The following is a 17,793-nucleotide window of genomic DNA, read 5'->3' as shown; positions in this document are numbered from 1 at the left end:
TAATCATTTTTATAGAGAAACAAATCATATTTGAGACCACACGCAATATTAGTGCTTCAACATATTGCAACATTGCTATTAGGTCGGAAAGTGCACATTTTTGGACTAAGCATTATGCTTATATTGTTCTTATTAATGTTTAAATATTAGAAACCATTGTTGGTTAATTTGGTCATTAAAATTATTCTGACATTTTAATACAATTATTTATATTGTTATACATTTGAATAAATGTTTTATCTGTGCATTTTTGAGAAATTATGTTTTTCTTGTACACTTTATTGTGAGGATTTATATGTGATCATTTTGGAGATAAGGTCATATTAAGAGTGGTTTAGATATGGGTTATTTTATTCTGTGTAATCCAGGAAAGTGGCCCCTACTCACCAATATGCACCCAGACACCCTATGAAAATCATCCCTGTTCACCAATAAGTGTCTAGGCACCCCAGGAAAGTGGCCCCTACTCACCAATATGCACCCAGACACCCTATGAAAATCATCCCTGTTCACCAATAGGTGTCTAGGCACCCCAGGAAAGTGGCCCCTACTCACCAATATGCACCCAGACACCCTATGAAAATCATCCCTGTTCACCAATAAGTGTCTAGGCACCCCAGGAAAGTGGCTCCTGTTTTTCAATCGATAAATAATAATAATAATAAATATGCCTCAAAGACTGTTTTTACTTTTCACATCATGGAGTTCCTGAAATCCCTTTTTTGTGTGTATATGTGTGTCTGTGTTATTAATCCCGGAGCCGAAGCGTGGCATAGGGGAGGTCTAGACTGACGTCATTCAGCCCCAACTGGACAGTCTCCGCAGATGGGCAGACATAATAGGTTAAAACCCACTTTGGATTATCAGTTACACAATGGTACCTCATAATCTCTTGGAAATGTCCAAATTAATATGGACGAAACGCATAGAAGAAAATCCTAGCATCCTATGTTCTACCGGTGTTCTGTCAAAAATAACTACCTTGCTGAGATTAGCTACTTCAGCATGCTCACAATTATGTAATCGCACTCCACATATGTTTAAAAGGAATGTGTGGAATGCGATTATGTAATGACCAGCATGCTCAGACGCAGGTAGCAAATTTCGACGGGGGAACTGATCTGCTGCTTCAATTGCATTGTTAAAGCGGCCATAGACATGCAGTTCAAGTTGGTACCAAATTTCGACAGTCCTATTATTCTTGCTATAAGGCACAACCTTTTTGACTGGTAGCAATTCATTAACTGTACAATGAGGCGTACTGTTAATTAATTTATAAAATAGAATAGAAATATAATTGTTGATTTGAATATTTTTTTTAATGTTCATGGGACTAGTAGGCATTTGGGGCAAGTGTAAGCGCTGTTGGGATCCTGCTTAAAGGGACATTTTTCTTTTATGATTTAGGTAGAACATACAATTTTTAACAACGTTCCAGTTTACTTCTATTATCAAATTTGCTTAATTCTCTTGGTATCATTTGTTAAAGGAGCAGCAATGCACTACGGGTTTCTAACTGAACACATCGGTGAGACAATGACAATCAGGATATATAAGCAGCCACCAATCAGCAGCTAAAACCTAAGTACTTTGCTGCTCCTGAGCTTACCTAGATAAGTCTTTCAGCAAAGGATAACAAGAGAAGGAAGCAAATTAAATAATAGAAATAAAACGGAAAGTTGTTTAAAATTGCATGCTCTTTCTGAATCATGAGAGAAATGTTTTGCGTTTCATGTCCCTTTAAAGTAAAAAACAAAATTATAATTGAAATATAATTTTCATAATAGTATATTTTTTAAAGTGCATGTGACATCTAGCATATTAAATTTATTAACCGTACGCTACGTTGTACAGTTAATTAATTGCTACCAGTCAAAAAGGTTGTGCATTTCAGTAAGAATAGGGCTGTCAAAATGTGCTACTATCTTGAAATGCGCATGCGTGAATGTCTGTGGCCGCTTTAACAATGAAATGGAAGCAGCAGATCAGTTCCCTTGTCGAGATTTGCTACCTGTGCATGCTGGTCATTACATAATCACATCTTCCTGCGCCTTTCAGCGGATGACTGACTGCAGCATTTTTTTCTAATGGGCATGTTTTCTATTTTAAAGGGACAGTCAAGTCCAAAAAAAACATTCATGATTCAGATAGGGCATGTAATTTTAAACAACTTTCCAATTTACTTTTATCACCAATTTTGCTTTGTTCTCTTGGTATTCTTTGTTGAAAGCTAAACCTAGGAGGTTCATATGCTAATTAGACATTGAATGCCGCCTCTAATCTAAATGCATTTTGATAGTTTTTCACCACTAGAGGGCATTAGTTCATGTGTTTCATATAGATAACATTGAGATCATGCACGTGAATTTACCATAGAGACAGCTCTGACTGGCTAAACTGCAAGTCTGTCAAAAGAACTGAAATAAGGGGGCAGTCTGCAGAGGCTTAGATACAAGGTAATTACAGAGGTAAAATGTGTATAATTATAACAGTGTTGGTTATGCAAAACTGGGGAATTGGTAATTAAGGGATTATCTATCTTTTAAAACAACAATAATTCTGGTGTTGACTGTCCCTTTAATCTTGTAATCTAGTATGTAAATACTGAAGTGTGTGCCTAATAAACTGTATATTACTGTGAATTGCAATGGGGCCTTGTATTCACTTTTTAAAAGTAACTTAATGATGATATGAAAGATGGCAGAATCAGTAATATGATTAATAATAATTTATCATGCTGTCAACAAAATCAAGAGAAGTGCATACTTATAATGCCAATACCCATGGACATAATCAATGCTTTGTATAACTTTTCATGTGTTTGAGCGACAAAAGTTTTGTCATTGAACATAAAACAAATATGCAACTAAAATAATGTAATTTCCTCTAAATGGCAATTATAACATTTAAAGATTAAAGTTAAAATAATAATTTCATTAAATGACAATGGCAGTACACAAATGTTTCATTATACTTTATTGTTCAGATAATTGGGAGCAATAACAAAGTTATGCGTAGCAAATTTGTCATTGTGAAATAAACTCATCTTCAATTCATCCAGATGCTCAGAGGGTACAGAAAAATGGTAGACGAGTATAGCATCTTAGAGAGACCCACTTACCAGCTGCAAAAAAACATATAAAGTGTTAATTAGGTTCAAATGAATGTTGAATTATTATTGCTTTTTCCTATTATGGTGCACTGACATTTGTTCACATTTTGTATGTAGTCTTTTAATGTATATGTGATTTTTAAGGCTCTTCATGTATGTTATTTATATCTCAGAAATGTGAGTGAAATATTCATTATACTAAACTGTAGAAAATGGAGGCTTCTGGATGCCATATGCCTTTAGCAGTAACAGTACAATATGATACACACTGAAATGGGAGTTCAATTCACTGTACATTTTGCATTTAAAGGGACATGGAACCCAAAATTTTATTTCTTGATTCAGATAGAGCATGGAATTTTAAACAATTTTCTAATTTTCTTCTATAATCAAATTTTGTTTGTTCTCTTGGTATCTTTTGTTGAAATGCAGGGATATACTGTAAACTCAGGAGCGTGCACGTATTTGAAGCACCATATGGCCGTAGTTTTGCAAGAATAATATCCATTTGCAAGAGCACTATATGGCAGCACTATTGTATTTTCATCTATATAGTGCTCCAGATGTCTACCTAGGTATTTCTTACATTAAGAATTACCACAGGAACAAAGACAATTTGATAACTGAAGTAAATTGGATTTTTTTTCTTTTTTTGGGTTTCATATCATTTTAATTATTTTGTGCATGTACAGCAACGCATATGTAAATATGAGTTTGGAAAATCACAAAATGTTAAGTATTTTTTATTATGTAAAATTGGTCTTGGAATGCCAGCATTAAATAATCGGATAGAAGCGCAAAGTGCTGAGACCTTGCAGTTCCTTGCAAGATACTGCTTTCAGTTAAAGGGACAGTAAACACTAGATTTTTCTTTGCATAAATGTTTTGTAGATGATCCATTTATATAGCCCATACAGGAATTTTTTTTTTTTAAAAAAAGGTATAATTGTGCTTTATTTTAAATAACATTGTGCTGATTTTCAGACTCCTAACCAAGCCCCAAAGTTTTAGAAGTATACTGTTGTCTACCTACTCCAGCTTGCTCCTGTTTGTATAAAGGGTCTTTTCATATACAGGGGAGGGGCAGTGTCTGCTTGTTTTGCTTTCCAGACCCTTTTTAGTGGGTGTCCCAGCCTAACCTTTTCAACAGAGCTAAACTGGGAGATTCTAAGCAAGTTTTTAAAAAGATTTTATACTGGATTTTTAGATGAGTATCTGTGCATATTATTCTTTATAGTAGTGTCTATTACATGCAGTTAGATGAAAATCGGTGAACATTGTCCCTTCGAGCTCCACTTCTTTTTAGTTTGCAGGGATCTTAACGGGAAAGTAAAGTCAAAGTTAAACTTTCATGATTCAGGTTGAGTATACAATTTTAAACAACTTTCCAGTTTACTTCAATTATCTAATTTGCTTTGTTCTCTAAGGGGTCTATTTAACAAGGGCCAAATGGCCCCCGTTCCCCTTGTTTCCGCGCGAGCCTTCGGGCTCGTCGGAAACAGGAGTTAAGAAGCAGCGGTCTTAAGACCACTGCTCCTAAACTCATACGCCGCCTCTGAGGCGGCGTAAAGCAATCCGCCCGATCATGTACGATCGGGCTGATTGACACCCCCTGCTAGCGGCCGATTGGCCGTGAATCTGCAGGGGGCTGCATTGCACCAGCAGTTCACAAGAACTGCTGGTGCAATGATAAATGCCGACAGCGTATGCTGTCAGCATTTATCAATGTGCGGTGGACATGGTTCGCTATAGCGGATCATGTCCGTCCGCACAACGATAAATGGACCCCTAAGTATTCTTGTGGAAAAGCATACCCGCTCATTTAATAAAGGATACTAAGAGAATTAGCAAATTTGATAACAGAAGTAAATTGGAATCTCGGCTAAAATTGTATATCCTATCTGAATCCTGGATAAAAAAAATTGGTTTCATGTCCCTTTAATGTTAAGCCCCTTACAGGGACATGTGCAATCAATGGAAACTGCTTTAGTGAAGTCAGAGAATTTCAAATACCATTTTTAAATAGTTACAAAAATGCTTCTGTTAAGAGTGTAAAAATATTCCAGCTTTTTATATTTTAAAGAGAGACCTATATTTTCCTTTTTCTGCATTGACATTTAAAGATTAATAGATCCTAATTTAAAAAAAAATAATAGGAAAATAAATCTGTGGTTTTACAATACAAGAGGCTGGAAATTTTTTATATGTTTCTGGTTCACTGGAAGTGACAATCTACGATTATATCCTCTGACGTTCCTTTTGTAATTCTACATTCTACTTCACTCAGTCTTTCCGCTTATCTTTGTGCTCACATTGTTGAATTTATAAGTTTACTCACTTCTAATATTTATTGCAACGCACCACGCTCCACAGGTCTTAGGGTATCCAGGTGCCCAATTAGTATAGTCAAATCGAGATCCATCCACAAAGGAATAGCTACAGCTCTACAGGAAAAAAAATAAAAATAAAGATTAGGTGAGAAAGACAATTAATCAAAGACAAGAGGTGGAAAAAGAATAATAAAGAAAGTACTCCAGTCCATGCAGGATAGAGTTTCACAGTAAAGCATTTTCTCAAGGAGATTGAGACTTTGGGACCAATTTATCAATGTCTGGTGGACATGATCCTCTGTAGCGTATCATGTCCGCCGACATCACTGAATGCCAACAGCATACGCTGTCGGCATTTAACATTACACAAGCAGTTCTGGTGAACTGCTTGTGAAAAGCCGCCCCTTGCAGATTCGCAGCCAATCAGCCGCTAGCAGGGTGTGTCAATCAACCCAATCATACATGATCGGGCGGATTGATGTCCGCAGCCTCAGAGAAGGCGTACAAGTTAAGGTGCAGCTGTTTTAAGACCACTGCTTCTTAACTCCTGTTTCCGGCGAGCCTGAAGGTTTTGTGTGGAAACAGGGGCATTGCGGGCCATTTGGCAATTAGTAAATCGGCCCCTAATTGTTTTTTATCGCTTCTTCATAAAACCCTTATGTCCTGCATCATTATCATAGGATAGCTAATTTAAAGTAATGGTAAACATTAGCTAATCAAATTCCATATATGTAATCTTTGGCATTAAAAAAGTGTATGTGTACTGTTTTTTTTAATCTATCTGTGAAAAGGGTTAAATCCATGCCTATAGTAATGCTTTTATTACAATATTATACAGGCCCACTGGGATGAACTCTATTTTTTTATGACAATTCCAATGAACATCCAATCAGTGTGTGTGTCACATGACACTCTTGAAGTCCAACTCTTTGAAAGCTCTTAGGGAGCATAGAGAGAGAGTGGGTGAGACTGCTCTCTATGTCACAACCCAGACAAAAGAGGTAATGAAGGGGGGCAGAGGAACCAAAGATACCTTGTAGGATTATAAATCTTTTATAATATGTATGTAATTTTGCGGTTTTGCTTGTACACTAATATATTTTTAATTGCAACATTCTTAAATTCTGAAATTTACCATCACTTTAACTAGTGCATATGATAGTTTTGAGCACAAAAATAGTATTAAAGGGACATTAAACCCGAAAAATTTCTTTCATGATTCACATAGAGAATACAACTTTAAACCCCATTCCAATTTATTTCTATTATCTAATTTGCTTTATTCTTTAGATATAGTTTGTTGAAGAAATAACAATACACATGGGTGAGCCTATCACACAAGGCATCTATGTGTAGCAACCAATCAGCAGCTTCTGAGCCTATCTAGATATGCTTTTCAGCAAAGGATATCAAGAGAATGAAGCAAATTAGATAATAAAAGTAAATTAGAAAGTTGTTTAAAATTGCATGCTCTTTCTAAATCATGAAAGAAAAAATTTGGGTTTTATGTCCCTTTAATCGTTCAAACTTTTAAAATCTTCTCTATTTGGAACAGTCATGCATTAAAAAACAAAACAAAAAAAGGTGACAAAACAATAACTTGCAAGTTCTATGGTCCTGTGAGATTTATTTTGTCTGTTTATAAATTACATTTTAATAATTGCATGATTCCTTAAAGGGACAGTAAGGTCAAATTAAACTTTCATGATTCAGGTAGACAACGGAATTTTTTAAACCCATGCTCATGATTTCACCTAGAATTATTCTAACCAATCTTGTTCTGACTTTCCTATCCCTTTTAGACACAGTAAATAGCTCCATGATAAAACACCCGCTGTGAACTGATATCTGTCATAACTCTGGATACCATCTTCAGTTAAAATATACTAAAGACTTTTTGCAATTAACAGCAGACTGTGCAGTTCATACCTCCCAGTGCAGCACGCTCCACAAACTAACCCTTTTATTTATCCAGTGATGCACAAAAAAGTGGCCGATGGTCAAGTGACCACTGTGACAGCCAGTAACAGTGATCACATGTCAAAAATGACAAACCATTGTTTGCTAACAATGACTTGTCTTGGCCCCTTCCCTTATGTCCCAGTGAACATGTTTTTTAAAATAAATTTTATTTTAATAAAGTTTATTTTTTTATCATTTTATTTTAATAAATGTTTTTTTGTGTTTTTTTTACCCCCTAATTTTTTTTCTGCCCTTAGCAATACAAGGGTTAAACATAATATGTAAAAATACCTCTAAATAAATACCCTGGGGTGTCTAAATTGTACAAATAAATACTTTTGTGCAGCAATTTTTAATACTGTGACCACTATTGAGCTTACAGTCCAAGCATAATAAATGTTAGCGTTAAACCAATAATTCCATCTTTGTAGTATTTGGCCAATATGCTATAAATATCTTGGAAACAGACAAATGGGGTATTACTAAAATTAGGATAACATAATACATTTTGTGGAGGTATTTTTCTTTAGCTACCCTAGTTTTGTAGAAATGGTTATAAAGAAAACTACAAAAAATGTTTCCGCCCCCCCACCATTTCTTCAGTATTAAATTCCTATTTATTGTTATTTGATGTACCCATAATGGGTATCACTAGAAAGACCTATTTGTCTGTTGAAAATTCAGTATATAATACTTATAGGTGCACTTACCAAGAGAGCAGATAATAAAAGTGATGGTAAAGTCCCCCCTTTTTCTAATCAAATCCGTAATGTTAGTGATATTTTAGATGGAGTTTAATTTATCAGTTGTAATAAAGATGCTGTATAACTTACTTTTTAATATAGATATGAACTTCAAATACCCAGCACTCCACCGCCCACTTTAAAAATCAATTTTTCTGTGAGCGAACGGTTTTAATTGATCTCCAAACAGCGCTATAGCTACAGCAAACGTGCCATATGGGGAGAGTGCTGATTGGAGCACAATTCAAAGAGTTAGCTCACAGAAAAATTTACTTTTGAAGTGGGCGGTGGAGCATGGGGTATTTGAATTTCTTATCTATATTAACCCCTTAACGACACGCGTCGTACAGGGTACGTCGCACACAACCTGGTCTTTAAAGACCAGCGACGTACCCTGTACGACGTTGGGGTTGAAAGCGTCTGGAAGCGATCCTGATCGCTTCCAGCCGCTTTCCGGTTATTGCAGTGATGCCTCGATATCGAGGCATCACTGCAATAACATTTTACCCCATCGGATGCAGAGAGAGCCACTCTGTGGCCCTCTCTGCACCGGACATCGATGGCCCGCAATCGTTGGTGGGTGGGAGCCGACGTGGGAGGCGGGTGGGCGGCCATCGGTGCATGTCGTAATGCAGCGGTGGGCGGGATCGTGGGCGGGCTCGCTGGGGGCGCGCACGGATGCGCGCGCGTGCACGCAGGGAGGCGGGCGGGCGCGTGCACGGGGAGGGAGCGGGTGGGAACCATTACACTATGGAACAGTTTGTTAAAATATAGAGGCAGAGAGGGGGAATAAAAATTTATTTTAAACAATCGAAGTGATCTGGGAGGGGGTGGGGGTTTTATTCTTTGGAGGGGGGAAGCTACACTACAGAAAAGTGGGGAAAAAAATAAAAAAATATATATTTTTTTGTAAACTGGGTACTGGCAGACAGCTGCCAGTACCCAAGATGGCTCCCAATAATGTAGAAGGGGAGGGTTAAAGAGCTGTTTGGGGGGGGATCAGGGAGGTTTGGGGCTAAGGGGTATTCTACACAGCAGCATATGTAAATATGCTAAAAAAAAATAATTAAAAAAAAAGATACCTTTTATTTTAGTACTGGCAGACTTTCTGCCAGTACTTAAGATGGCGGGGACAATTGTGGGGTGGGGGAGGGAAGAGAGCTGTTTGGGAGGGATCAGGGGGTCTGCTGTGTTAGGTGGGAGGCTGATCTCTACACTAAAGCTAACATTAACCCTGCAAGTTCCCTACAAGATCCCTAATTAACCCCTTCACTGCTAGACATAATACACGTGTGATGTGCAGCGGCATTTAGCAGCCTTCTAATTACCAAAAAGCATTGCCAAAACCATATATGTCTGCTATTTCTGAACAAAGGGGATCCCAGAGAAGCATTAACAACCATTTGTGCCATAATTGCACAAGCTGTTTGTAAATAATTTCAGTGAGAAACCTAAAATTGCGAAAAAATTTACGTTTTTTAAAATTTGATCGCATTTGGCGGTGAAATGGTGGCATTAAATATACCAAAATGGGTCTAGATCAATACTTTGGGTTGTCTACTACACTACACTAAAGCTAAAATTAACTCTACAAGCTCCCTACATGCTCCCTAATTAACCCCTTCACTGCTGGGCATAAAACACGTGTGGTGCGCAGTGGCATTTAGCAGCCTTCTAATTACCAAAAAGCAACACCAAAGCCATATAAGTCTGCTATTTCTGAACAAAGGGGATCCCAGAGAAGCATTTACAACCATTTATGCCATAATTTGTTTGTAAATAATTTCTGTGAGAAACCTAAAGTTTGTGAAAACAATTTTTTTTATTTGATCGCATTGGCGGTGAAATGGTGGCATGAAATATACCAAAATGGGCCTAGATCAATACTTTGGAATGTCTTCTAAAAAAAATATATACATGTTAAGGGATATTCAGGTATTCCTGACAGATATCAGGGTTCCAATGTAACTAGCGCTCATTTTGAAAAAAAGTGGCTTTGAAATAGCAAAGTGCTACTTGTATTTATTGCCCTATAACTTGCAAAAAAAGCAAAGAACGTGTTAACATTGGGTATTTCTAAACTCAGGACAAAATTTAGAAACTATTTAGCATGGTTGTTTTTTGGTGGTTGTAGATGTGTAACAGATTTTGGGGGTCAAAGTTAGAAAAAGTGTGTTTTTTTTCCATTTTTTTCCTCATATTTTATAATTTTTTTAATAATAAATAATAAGATATGATGAAAATAATGGTATCTTTAGAAATTCCATTTAGTGGCGAGAAAAACGGAATATAATATGTGTGGGTACAGTAAATGAGTAAGAGGAAAATTACAGCTAAACACAAACACCGCAGAAATGTAAAAATAGCCCTGGTCTTTAAGGGAAAGAAATTGAAAAATGGCCTTGGTCCTTAAGGGGTTAAAAAGTGAGATATAGTGCAACTTTATTACAACTGATGAATTAAACTCCATCTAAAATATCACTTCCGGATATGATTTTAAACGAGGAGCGTTTACCATCACTTTTTAAACTAAAACCAATAATGAACAAAAAATGCCAAAATTGTCTACGTTCTTTAAGCACTGAAACTGGGAAAACCCTTGGTACTTAAGGGGTTAAATAGTAGGTAGCTTGCTCATTATTGTTTCCCAGATACTCAATTTAATCTCAGTTAAATCTCATTTGCTATTACTCTAGGGGGCTGATTTATGCGGAGCTTGATGCCCCTGTTTCTGCGCGAGTCTAAAGACCGCTGCTCCATAACTTGTCTGCCTGAGGCTGTGGACAGAAATCAACCCGATCCTATACGATCGGGCTGATTGACACCCCCTGCTAGCGGCCGATTTGCCGAGAATCTGCAGGGGGCGACATTGCACCGACATTGCACCAGCAGTTCACAAGAACTGCTGGTGCAATGATAAATGCCGACAGCGTATGCTGTCGGCATTTATCGATGTGCGGCGGACATGATCCGCTACATCACATCATGTCCGCTCGCACTATGATAAATCTTGTAGTTTCTCCAGCTCATTTTAGCAGTTTCTACAACTCTTTTTGCTTACAAATTTATTATAACTTTCTGTTTTCTACCCTTCAACCAGTTTCTTTCTAAAAACTTATATTTCAGCAATTCTGAATGACCCATAATCATTAAAGGCATATTCAAATATCCAAATGTTCTCAATTTCAAAAAGACATGATTTAAACACTGTAAAAATGACTCAATACTGAATGATGTTAAGTCTGCATAGGATAACTTATGTTTTTTTAAAAGCTCACTATTCTAATATTATGATAAAATAAAATGGTTTACTTACCCGCAATCTTTTTACTGCACCTATCCATGCAAACGTAGTATGTCTGTTAACCCTGCTTGCACTTCTAGCCAGCAATAAATTAGTGTGGGCGTTGTGAATAGATGACATTTTTCCACGTCTACAACGACAGGCTCTCTGTGTATATAGCAACAAAATAAGCATTAAAGAACCATTAAATACAGTATAATTGAATAACTGACAAATACACAATAAAGAGAGAATGTAATAACACTTTAAGGGACAGTCAACACCAGAATTTTTGTTGTTTAAAAAGAAAGATAATCCCTTTATTACCCATTCCCCAGTTTTGCATAAATAACACAGTTATATAAATATACTTTTTACCTCTGTGATTATCTTGTATCTAAGCCTCTGCAAACTGCCCCCTTATTTCAGTTCTTTTGACAGACTTGCATTTTACCCAATCAGAGCTCACTCTAGGGTAACTTCACGTGCATGAGCTCAATGTTATCTATATGAAACACATGAACTAATGCCCTCTAGTGGTCAAAATGCATTCAGATCTTCAAGGTCTAAGAAATTAGCATATGAACCTCCTAGAATTAGCTTTCAGCTAAGAATACCAAGAGAACAAAGCTAAATTGGTGATAAAAGTAAATTGGAAAGTTGTTTAAAATTACATTCCCTATTTAAATCATGAAAGTTTTTTGGGACTTGACTGTCCCTTTAATTTAAATTTAAAATAAATAGGAGACTATTTTCGGTTAAGTTTCGGTTAATACAATTTTCCCTTCCCCTGTATCATGTAACAGGCATTAGCCAATCACAAAATGCATATACCTATATGCTGTGCATTTTGCACATGCTCAGTAGGAGTTGGAGCCTCAGAAAGTGTGCATTCAAAAAGAATGGGCACATTTTGATAATAGAAGTATCATGGAAAGTTGTTCTAAATTGTGTGTTCTATCTAACTCATGAAAATTTTGACTTTAGTGTCCCTTTAATTTAAGTACTTTGATAACAGACTTTCAATATCTGCCACAAGGTAGACCTAAAGGGTTGAAGATGCGCATAAATAATATACAGTGTTTTAGATAAACACGTAGGGCCGTGACTTTAGGGGTTTTAGAGGCCCCAGCCGAGACTGGACCCATCTGAGCTCTACCACCAATAGTGGTATTACTCTACCTGGCCCTTCTTTGTGCCCCTCTGCAAACCCAGCTCACAGTTTAAAGTAACAGTCAACACCATAATTTTTGTTGTTTAAAAAGATAGATAATCCCTTTATTACCCATTCCCCAGTTTTGCATAACCAACACTGTTATATTAAAGGGACACTAAACACAATTTTTTTCTTTCATGGTTCAGATAGAGCATGCCATTTTAAGCAACTTTCTAATTTACTCCTATTATCATTTTTTATTTGTTCTCTTGCTATCTTTATTTAAAAAGCAGGAATGTGATGCATAGGAGCTGGCCCACTTTTGGTTGAGAACCTGGGTTATGCTTGCTTATTGGTGGGTAAATGTCAGCCTCCAATAAGCAAGCGCTATCCATGGTGCTGAACCTAAAATGGGATGGCTGCTAAGATTTACATTCCTGCTTTTAAAATAAAGATAGCAAGAGAATATATATTTATATGGTATATAGATAAAGGCTTACTAACCTGAGCTAGGCAGAATGATCTTGGATGTATAAAATAATGATAAGAACAGTCAGCTTTTCCAGGACACACTTTTAAATCTGCCACTTCTTTATCAAATTCCACTGTTACATTTTGGTAGTTCTCCATGTGGCAGTCATTAGAAGACTCAACGTCTAACTCCTCAGGTGTTTCATGCTCATTATCACAGATGGTTGGTTCTTCATCACTAATAAAGTCATCTGGAGATTCACCTGAAGAAAAGTCTCCTAAACATAATTACAAAACAGAGATATTACTTGAAAGTTATTTAGAAACATATAGATCTTTCTAATGTTTCCCCCCCCCCCCAAAAGTAGGCTGACCATATTGCCGCTTTAAAAAGGGACACATATGAAAAATACATATGTCAGGGCTGTTTTCAGGGCTGTTTAAAGAAATGGTTTTGCATAAGAACCCTCACATATGTATTTTTCATATGTGTTCCTTCTTAAAGCGGCAATATGGTCAGCCTACCCAAAAGGAGATTGTCAAATGATAAGTATAGCATATAGCAGAAGTTCTGCTTCTTTTTTCAACTCACCAGATTCTTGAGCAGAGATAGCTCCAATCACAAGAAGCAGGAAAAAAAGATGAGACATCCCTGTTGGAGAAAAAATAGCCTATTATAATAATAATATATACATATACATACATACATACATAAAGGTACAAATTCCCAAATCTGATTCTGAAATCCAAACTTAATTCATACTTCTTTAGAAAAAAATAAATTTATCAAACATTATTGCTTTGCCCGCCCTGTATGTTACAACTTTCTCTGCCTATTTGTTTTGGTTTGGTTTTTTCTGTTCTAAAATGAAAATGTTATAGTCTATATTTATTTTAAACAACACATTTACCTTTCTGATTACAGCGCTTTACTATCTTTCTGATGGTGCCTTGTATAGAAAAGTATTAAAAATGATATAAAACCACCTTTAGGTTGCACGTATAAGCTGACTTTTAAATATTGCCGAAATGCCATAAAATATTGTTTACACTTGGTCCTATTCCCTCTCCAAACTGCCCAATTTCACAGATGCAAATATTCCAAAATCCAAACTATTCCGAAATCTAAACCTATTCTGGTCTTAAAGTGTCAGTAAACATTAAAAATAATGTTATATAAGTCTGCACATAGTGCAGAATTATATAACATTATATTAGCGCAAACATTATAAAACAAAATTTCCCCTTTGAATTTTTTAAAAAAACTGCATTTTTACAGACCCTCTCTCTGTGATCTTCTGAGCGAGTTTGTTTTTTTCAAACAGCGCATTGGGCCAGCTGTATAGTCACAGCCCGGCCCGACCGCGCCATAGCACTAAGTGCAGCTCGCTCCTACTCTGTCAGACAGCACTATGTGCATAATTATATAACATTATTTTTAAGGTTTACTGTCCCTTTAAGCATTTTGGTTAAAGGGGTTTTTACCTGTATCTCTCTCTCTCTCTCTCTCTCTCTCTCTCTCTCTATCTCTCTCTCTCTCTCTCTCTCTCTCTCTCTCTCTCTCTCTCTCTCTATATATATATATATATATATATATATATATATATATATATATATATATATATATATAGGAAAAAGTTGACCACACTAGCAGGATTTTGCATCAGGTAGAATTATTTTTATTCCAGAGGGCTAGTACACAGGGCTAGTATAATTATACCTGATGCAAAATCAAACAAGTGCGGTGACCTTTTTTCTTTATATATTATATATACCGTCTCCCTGGTTGCTGTCCCTTCTGGTCTGTGAGAGTGCAGATTCCTACACCATTATATATAGTATCACACATATCATTCTCACTAGATAGCTGTATATTATCTTCTCAACGGGTATTTGCAAATTGTTTTGTTCGGAAATCTCTGGTCTTTCAGTTGTAGCTATATCATCCTGTTTTAGGTATCTCTCTTTCTCTCTTTTTATACTCTAGTTTTGGGAAGTTGTGGGTTTGAGTATGATTTACTGTGATCATGTTATCTAGTAGTGATGAAAGAAGCTGTATGATAAGGCTCATGATTTAAACTTTGTAGAATAGATAAGTACCACATGGTTATAAAAGTAAAATAAATAAATATAATCCAATATGACTAAATACAGCTGAGAAATTAGGTAAAAACGTAGAGCATTACAATTAAATAAGCAATGTGCAAAAGAACAATCATATTAGCCAACATTTTAAAGATTAATTGCAATGAATTCTAAGAAAACCTAAAAAGTTTTTTTTACATTTTTAAATGTCCAAAAAACTCTAAAAATAAAAATAGGTACATAAAAATGTTAGAAGAGTAGCATGATTAACAGTGACTGGGGAGGGCTGAGGTGCTAAACCATTTATTTTCTTCAGTGTTTGCAAGAGAGAAACCCATGGGTTAGACTTTGAAACAAATTAGAACATACAGTACAAGCCCATACCAAAAACTGCTTATAAGTCTAATAATATATTAGCAACTCATAAATAGGCATATATGCTAGGGAAGTAAGCACAATTCTGTTGCTATATAAATTCCTAATAAGGGGAATGGAGGCTTTAAATTATGAGGAGAGGTTAGCCAAATTGGGTCTGCGACCGACAGCTTCACCCTTTGAAGAAAGCAAGGATCAGCCTGTGGGGTGCATTGACGATCGCGTGATTTTTTTTTTTTTAATAGTGTTTAAATTGGGACTTTGTTCCGATGTGAACACTATTATTCTGCCACAAAGCGGTTAAATCTGTTGTGTGAACAGTTCTGGTCTTGGAGGTAAAAATATAAACTATTTCATATTTAACATTCATTGTTTAGGGTTTATTCTGTCAGTGTTAATATCAGGCAATTTGTATGGCAGTTGTATAATGTACATATAAGGTTATATTCAGCAATCCATAATATTTGTAAATGTTTGTATCCAGCATATCAAATCAAGTTTTGCAGTGTATATCAAAGGGGTAGTCTAGTCAAAATTAAACTTTCATGATTCAGATAGGGCATGCAATTTTAAACAGCTTTCCAGATTACTTTTATCATCAAATGTTTTGTTCTCTTGGTATTCTTTGTTGAAAGCTAAACCTAGGTAGGCTCATATGCTAATTTCTAAGCCTATGAAGGCCGGCTCTTATTTCACTGCATTTTGACAGTTTTTTTAGAGCTAGACTGCGTTAGTTCATGTGTGCTATATAGATAACATTGTCAGAGTCAGCACTGATTGGCTAAAAGGCAAGTCTGGGAAAAGAACTGAGATAAGGGAGCAGTCTACAGAGGCAGAAATGCGTTGGACATGTTTGTGTTGTTTTTTTTATTGGCTGATTTTAATACTTGTCAATGAAGAATAAGGATTCTATTTTCCTGGAATTCCAACAACTTTTTTTTGTATTGTGTTTGTGTCAAGAGAATTGGTTAAGCAGGAAAATAAGACGTGTTCTGTAATATAATACATTGTCAACTAATGTTTTTTCATAAATAAAACTGAATATTTAAAAATTATTTTTTACATTTGCAATACAAGATTATAATATATAACATCACATTTCTTACACAAGTAAGAACCACAGAATCAGTAACGTATCTTATCTATATAAAAAATATGAGCTGAAGCAATCTACTACGTCTAACTGTTTTATTACAACACTAACAATTTACACCATTATTGTGTTAACATATTCATTCTTAGCTTTAAGTGAAGGTCAATTTAGATGAATCGGTGCCTGGTTTTTAATAATCCTATTAAAAACAAGGGCACTTTAATTAATCAAAATTGACATTTCACTTGTTTTCTTCAAATACTTACCTTTTAATCTTCACAGCCGCTCCAGCGATTCCCCCGGCCGTCGGAAGCCTCTTCATATGTCAAAATTGACGAATCCAGCTTCCTCCAATCACGGCTTCCCCCCTGTGGCAACGCCGTGATTGGAGGAAGCCGGGTTCATCATTTTGGTCCCGCGAAGAGGGCTTGCGACGGGTGGAGGAAGCGCGGCAGCGGCTGTCAGGATTAAAAGGTAAGTATTTGAAGAAAATGAGTGAAATGTCAATTTTGATGAATTAAAGTGCCCTTGTTTTTAATAGGATTATTAAAAACCAGGCACCGATTCATCTAAATTGACCTTCACTTTAAACTTCCCTTCTGTCTCTCTATTTACTATGCACTAAATTATTAATGCTCATGTAATATAGACAGACTTTGAATTAAGCTAATTAAATCTCACCAAACAACAACTGTCTAGAACAAAAGATAAAAAGAAAACCTACAGTCTGTATATATAGCATTAAAGGGACAAAGTCAGAATTATACTTGCATGACTTTTTAATGTATTTCTATTATCAAATTTACTTGATTCTCTTATTCTTTGTGGAAAACATACCTAGGTAGGCACAGTAAACTCATCGGAGCTTGCTGGTGATTGGTGGCTGCATACTTTTGCCTCTTGTCATTGGCTCACCAGATGTCTTTTACTAGGCACCAATAATGCATTGCTGCACTGGACTAAGATCATGTTATCTTATTACTTTTGGTCCTACAAATCTATGCTTTTTTTTTTTTTTTTTTTTTCAAAGAGCTTTATTAAACTTTTTATCAGAATTACAAACATGGCTCTGGTTACATTGTGAGCCGATATAACAAAAAAGTCACTTTAACATGTTTGTGGGTATTAAGAACTCTAAGTTATTATCATTAGGTAGTCCTTACCAACTGTAGGGAAAGATTAA

At 35.9% G+C, this 17,793-nt stretch overlaps 1 protein-coding gene across 1 annotated transcript; it reads right to left on the bottom strand.

Annotated features, from left to right (window-relative positions):
- Positions 1–2,959: 2,959 nt before the first annotated feature.
- Positions 2,960–14,851, bottom strand: LOC128639986 (proteoglycan 3). The gene is made up of 6 exons (XM_053692276.1): positions 14,833–14,851; positions 13,650–13,709; positions 13,091–13,335; positions 11,464–11,598; positions 5,451–5,556; positions 2,960–3,124 (listed from the first exon to the last, which is right to left on the bottom strand). The coding sequence occupies exons 2-6, from the start codon at positions 13,705–13,707 to the stop codon at positions 3,066–3,068; spliced, it is 603 nt and encodes a 200-aa protein (XP_053548251.1). The 5' UTR covers positions 13,708–13,709; positions 14,833–14,851; the 3' UTR covers positions 2,960–3,065.
- Between the last annotated feature and the right edge of the window lie 2,942 nt (positions 14,852–17,793).

This window comes from Bombina bombina, chromosome 9 (assembly GCF_027579735.1).
Source record: "Bombina bombina isolate aBomBom1 chromosome 9, aBomBom1.pri, whole genome shotgun sequence".
NCBI lineage: Eukaryota > Metazoa > Chordata > Amphibia > Anura > Bombinatoridae > Bombina > Bombina bombina.
This window is presented reverse-complemented; position numbering and strand designations above follow the sequence as displayed.

What these genes read in the sequence shown, in the direction of transcription:
- LOC128639986 (XM_053692276.1), bottom strand. Translation starts at nt 13,707, where the DNA reads ATGTCTCATCTTTTTTTCCTGCTTCTTGTGATTGGAGCTATCTCTGCT. An exon ending in GATCATTCTGCCTAGCTCAG is followed by an intron (nt 11,599 to 13,090) that starts GTTAGTAAGCCT and finishes CTATATACACAG; the next exon opens with AGAGCCTGTCGTTGTAGACG. An exon ending in CGTTGCAATAAATATTAGAA is followed by an intron (nt 3,125 to 5,450) that starts GTGAGTAAACTT and finishes GTTTTTTTGCAG; the next exon opens with CTGGTAAGTGGGTCTCTCTA.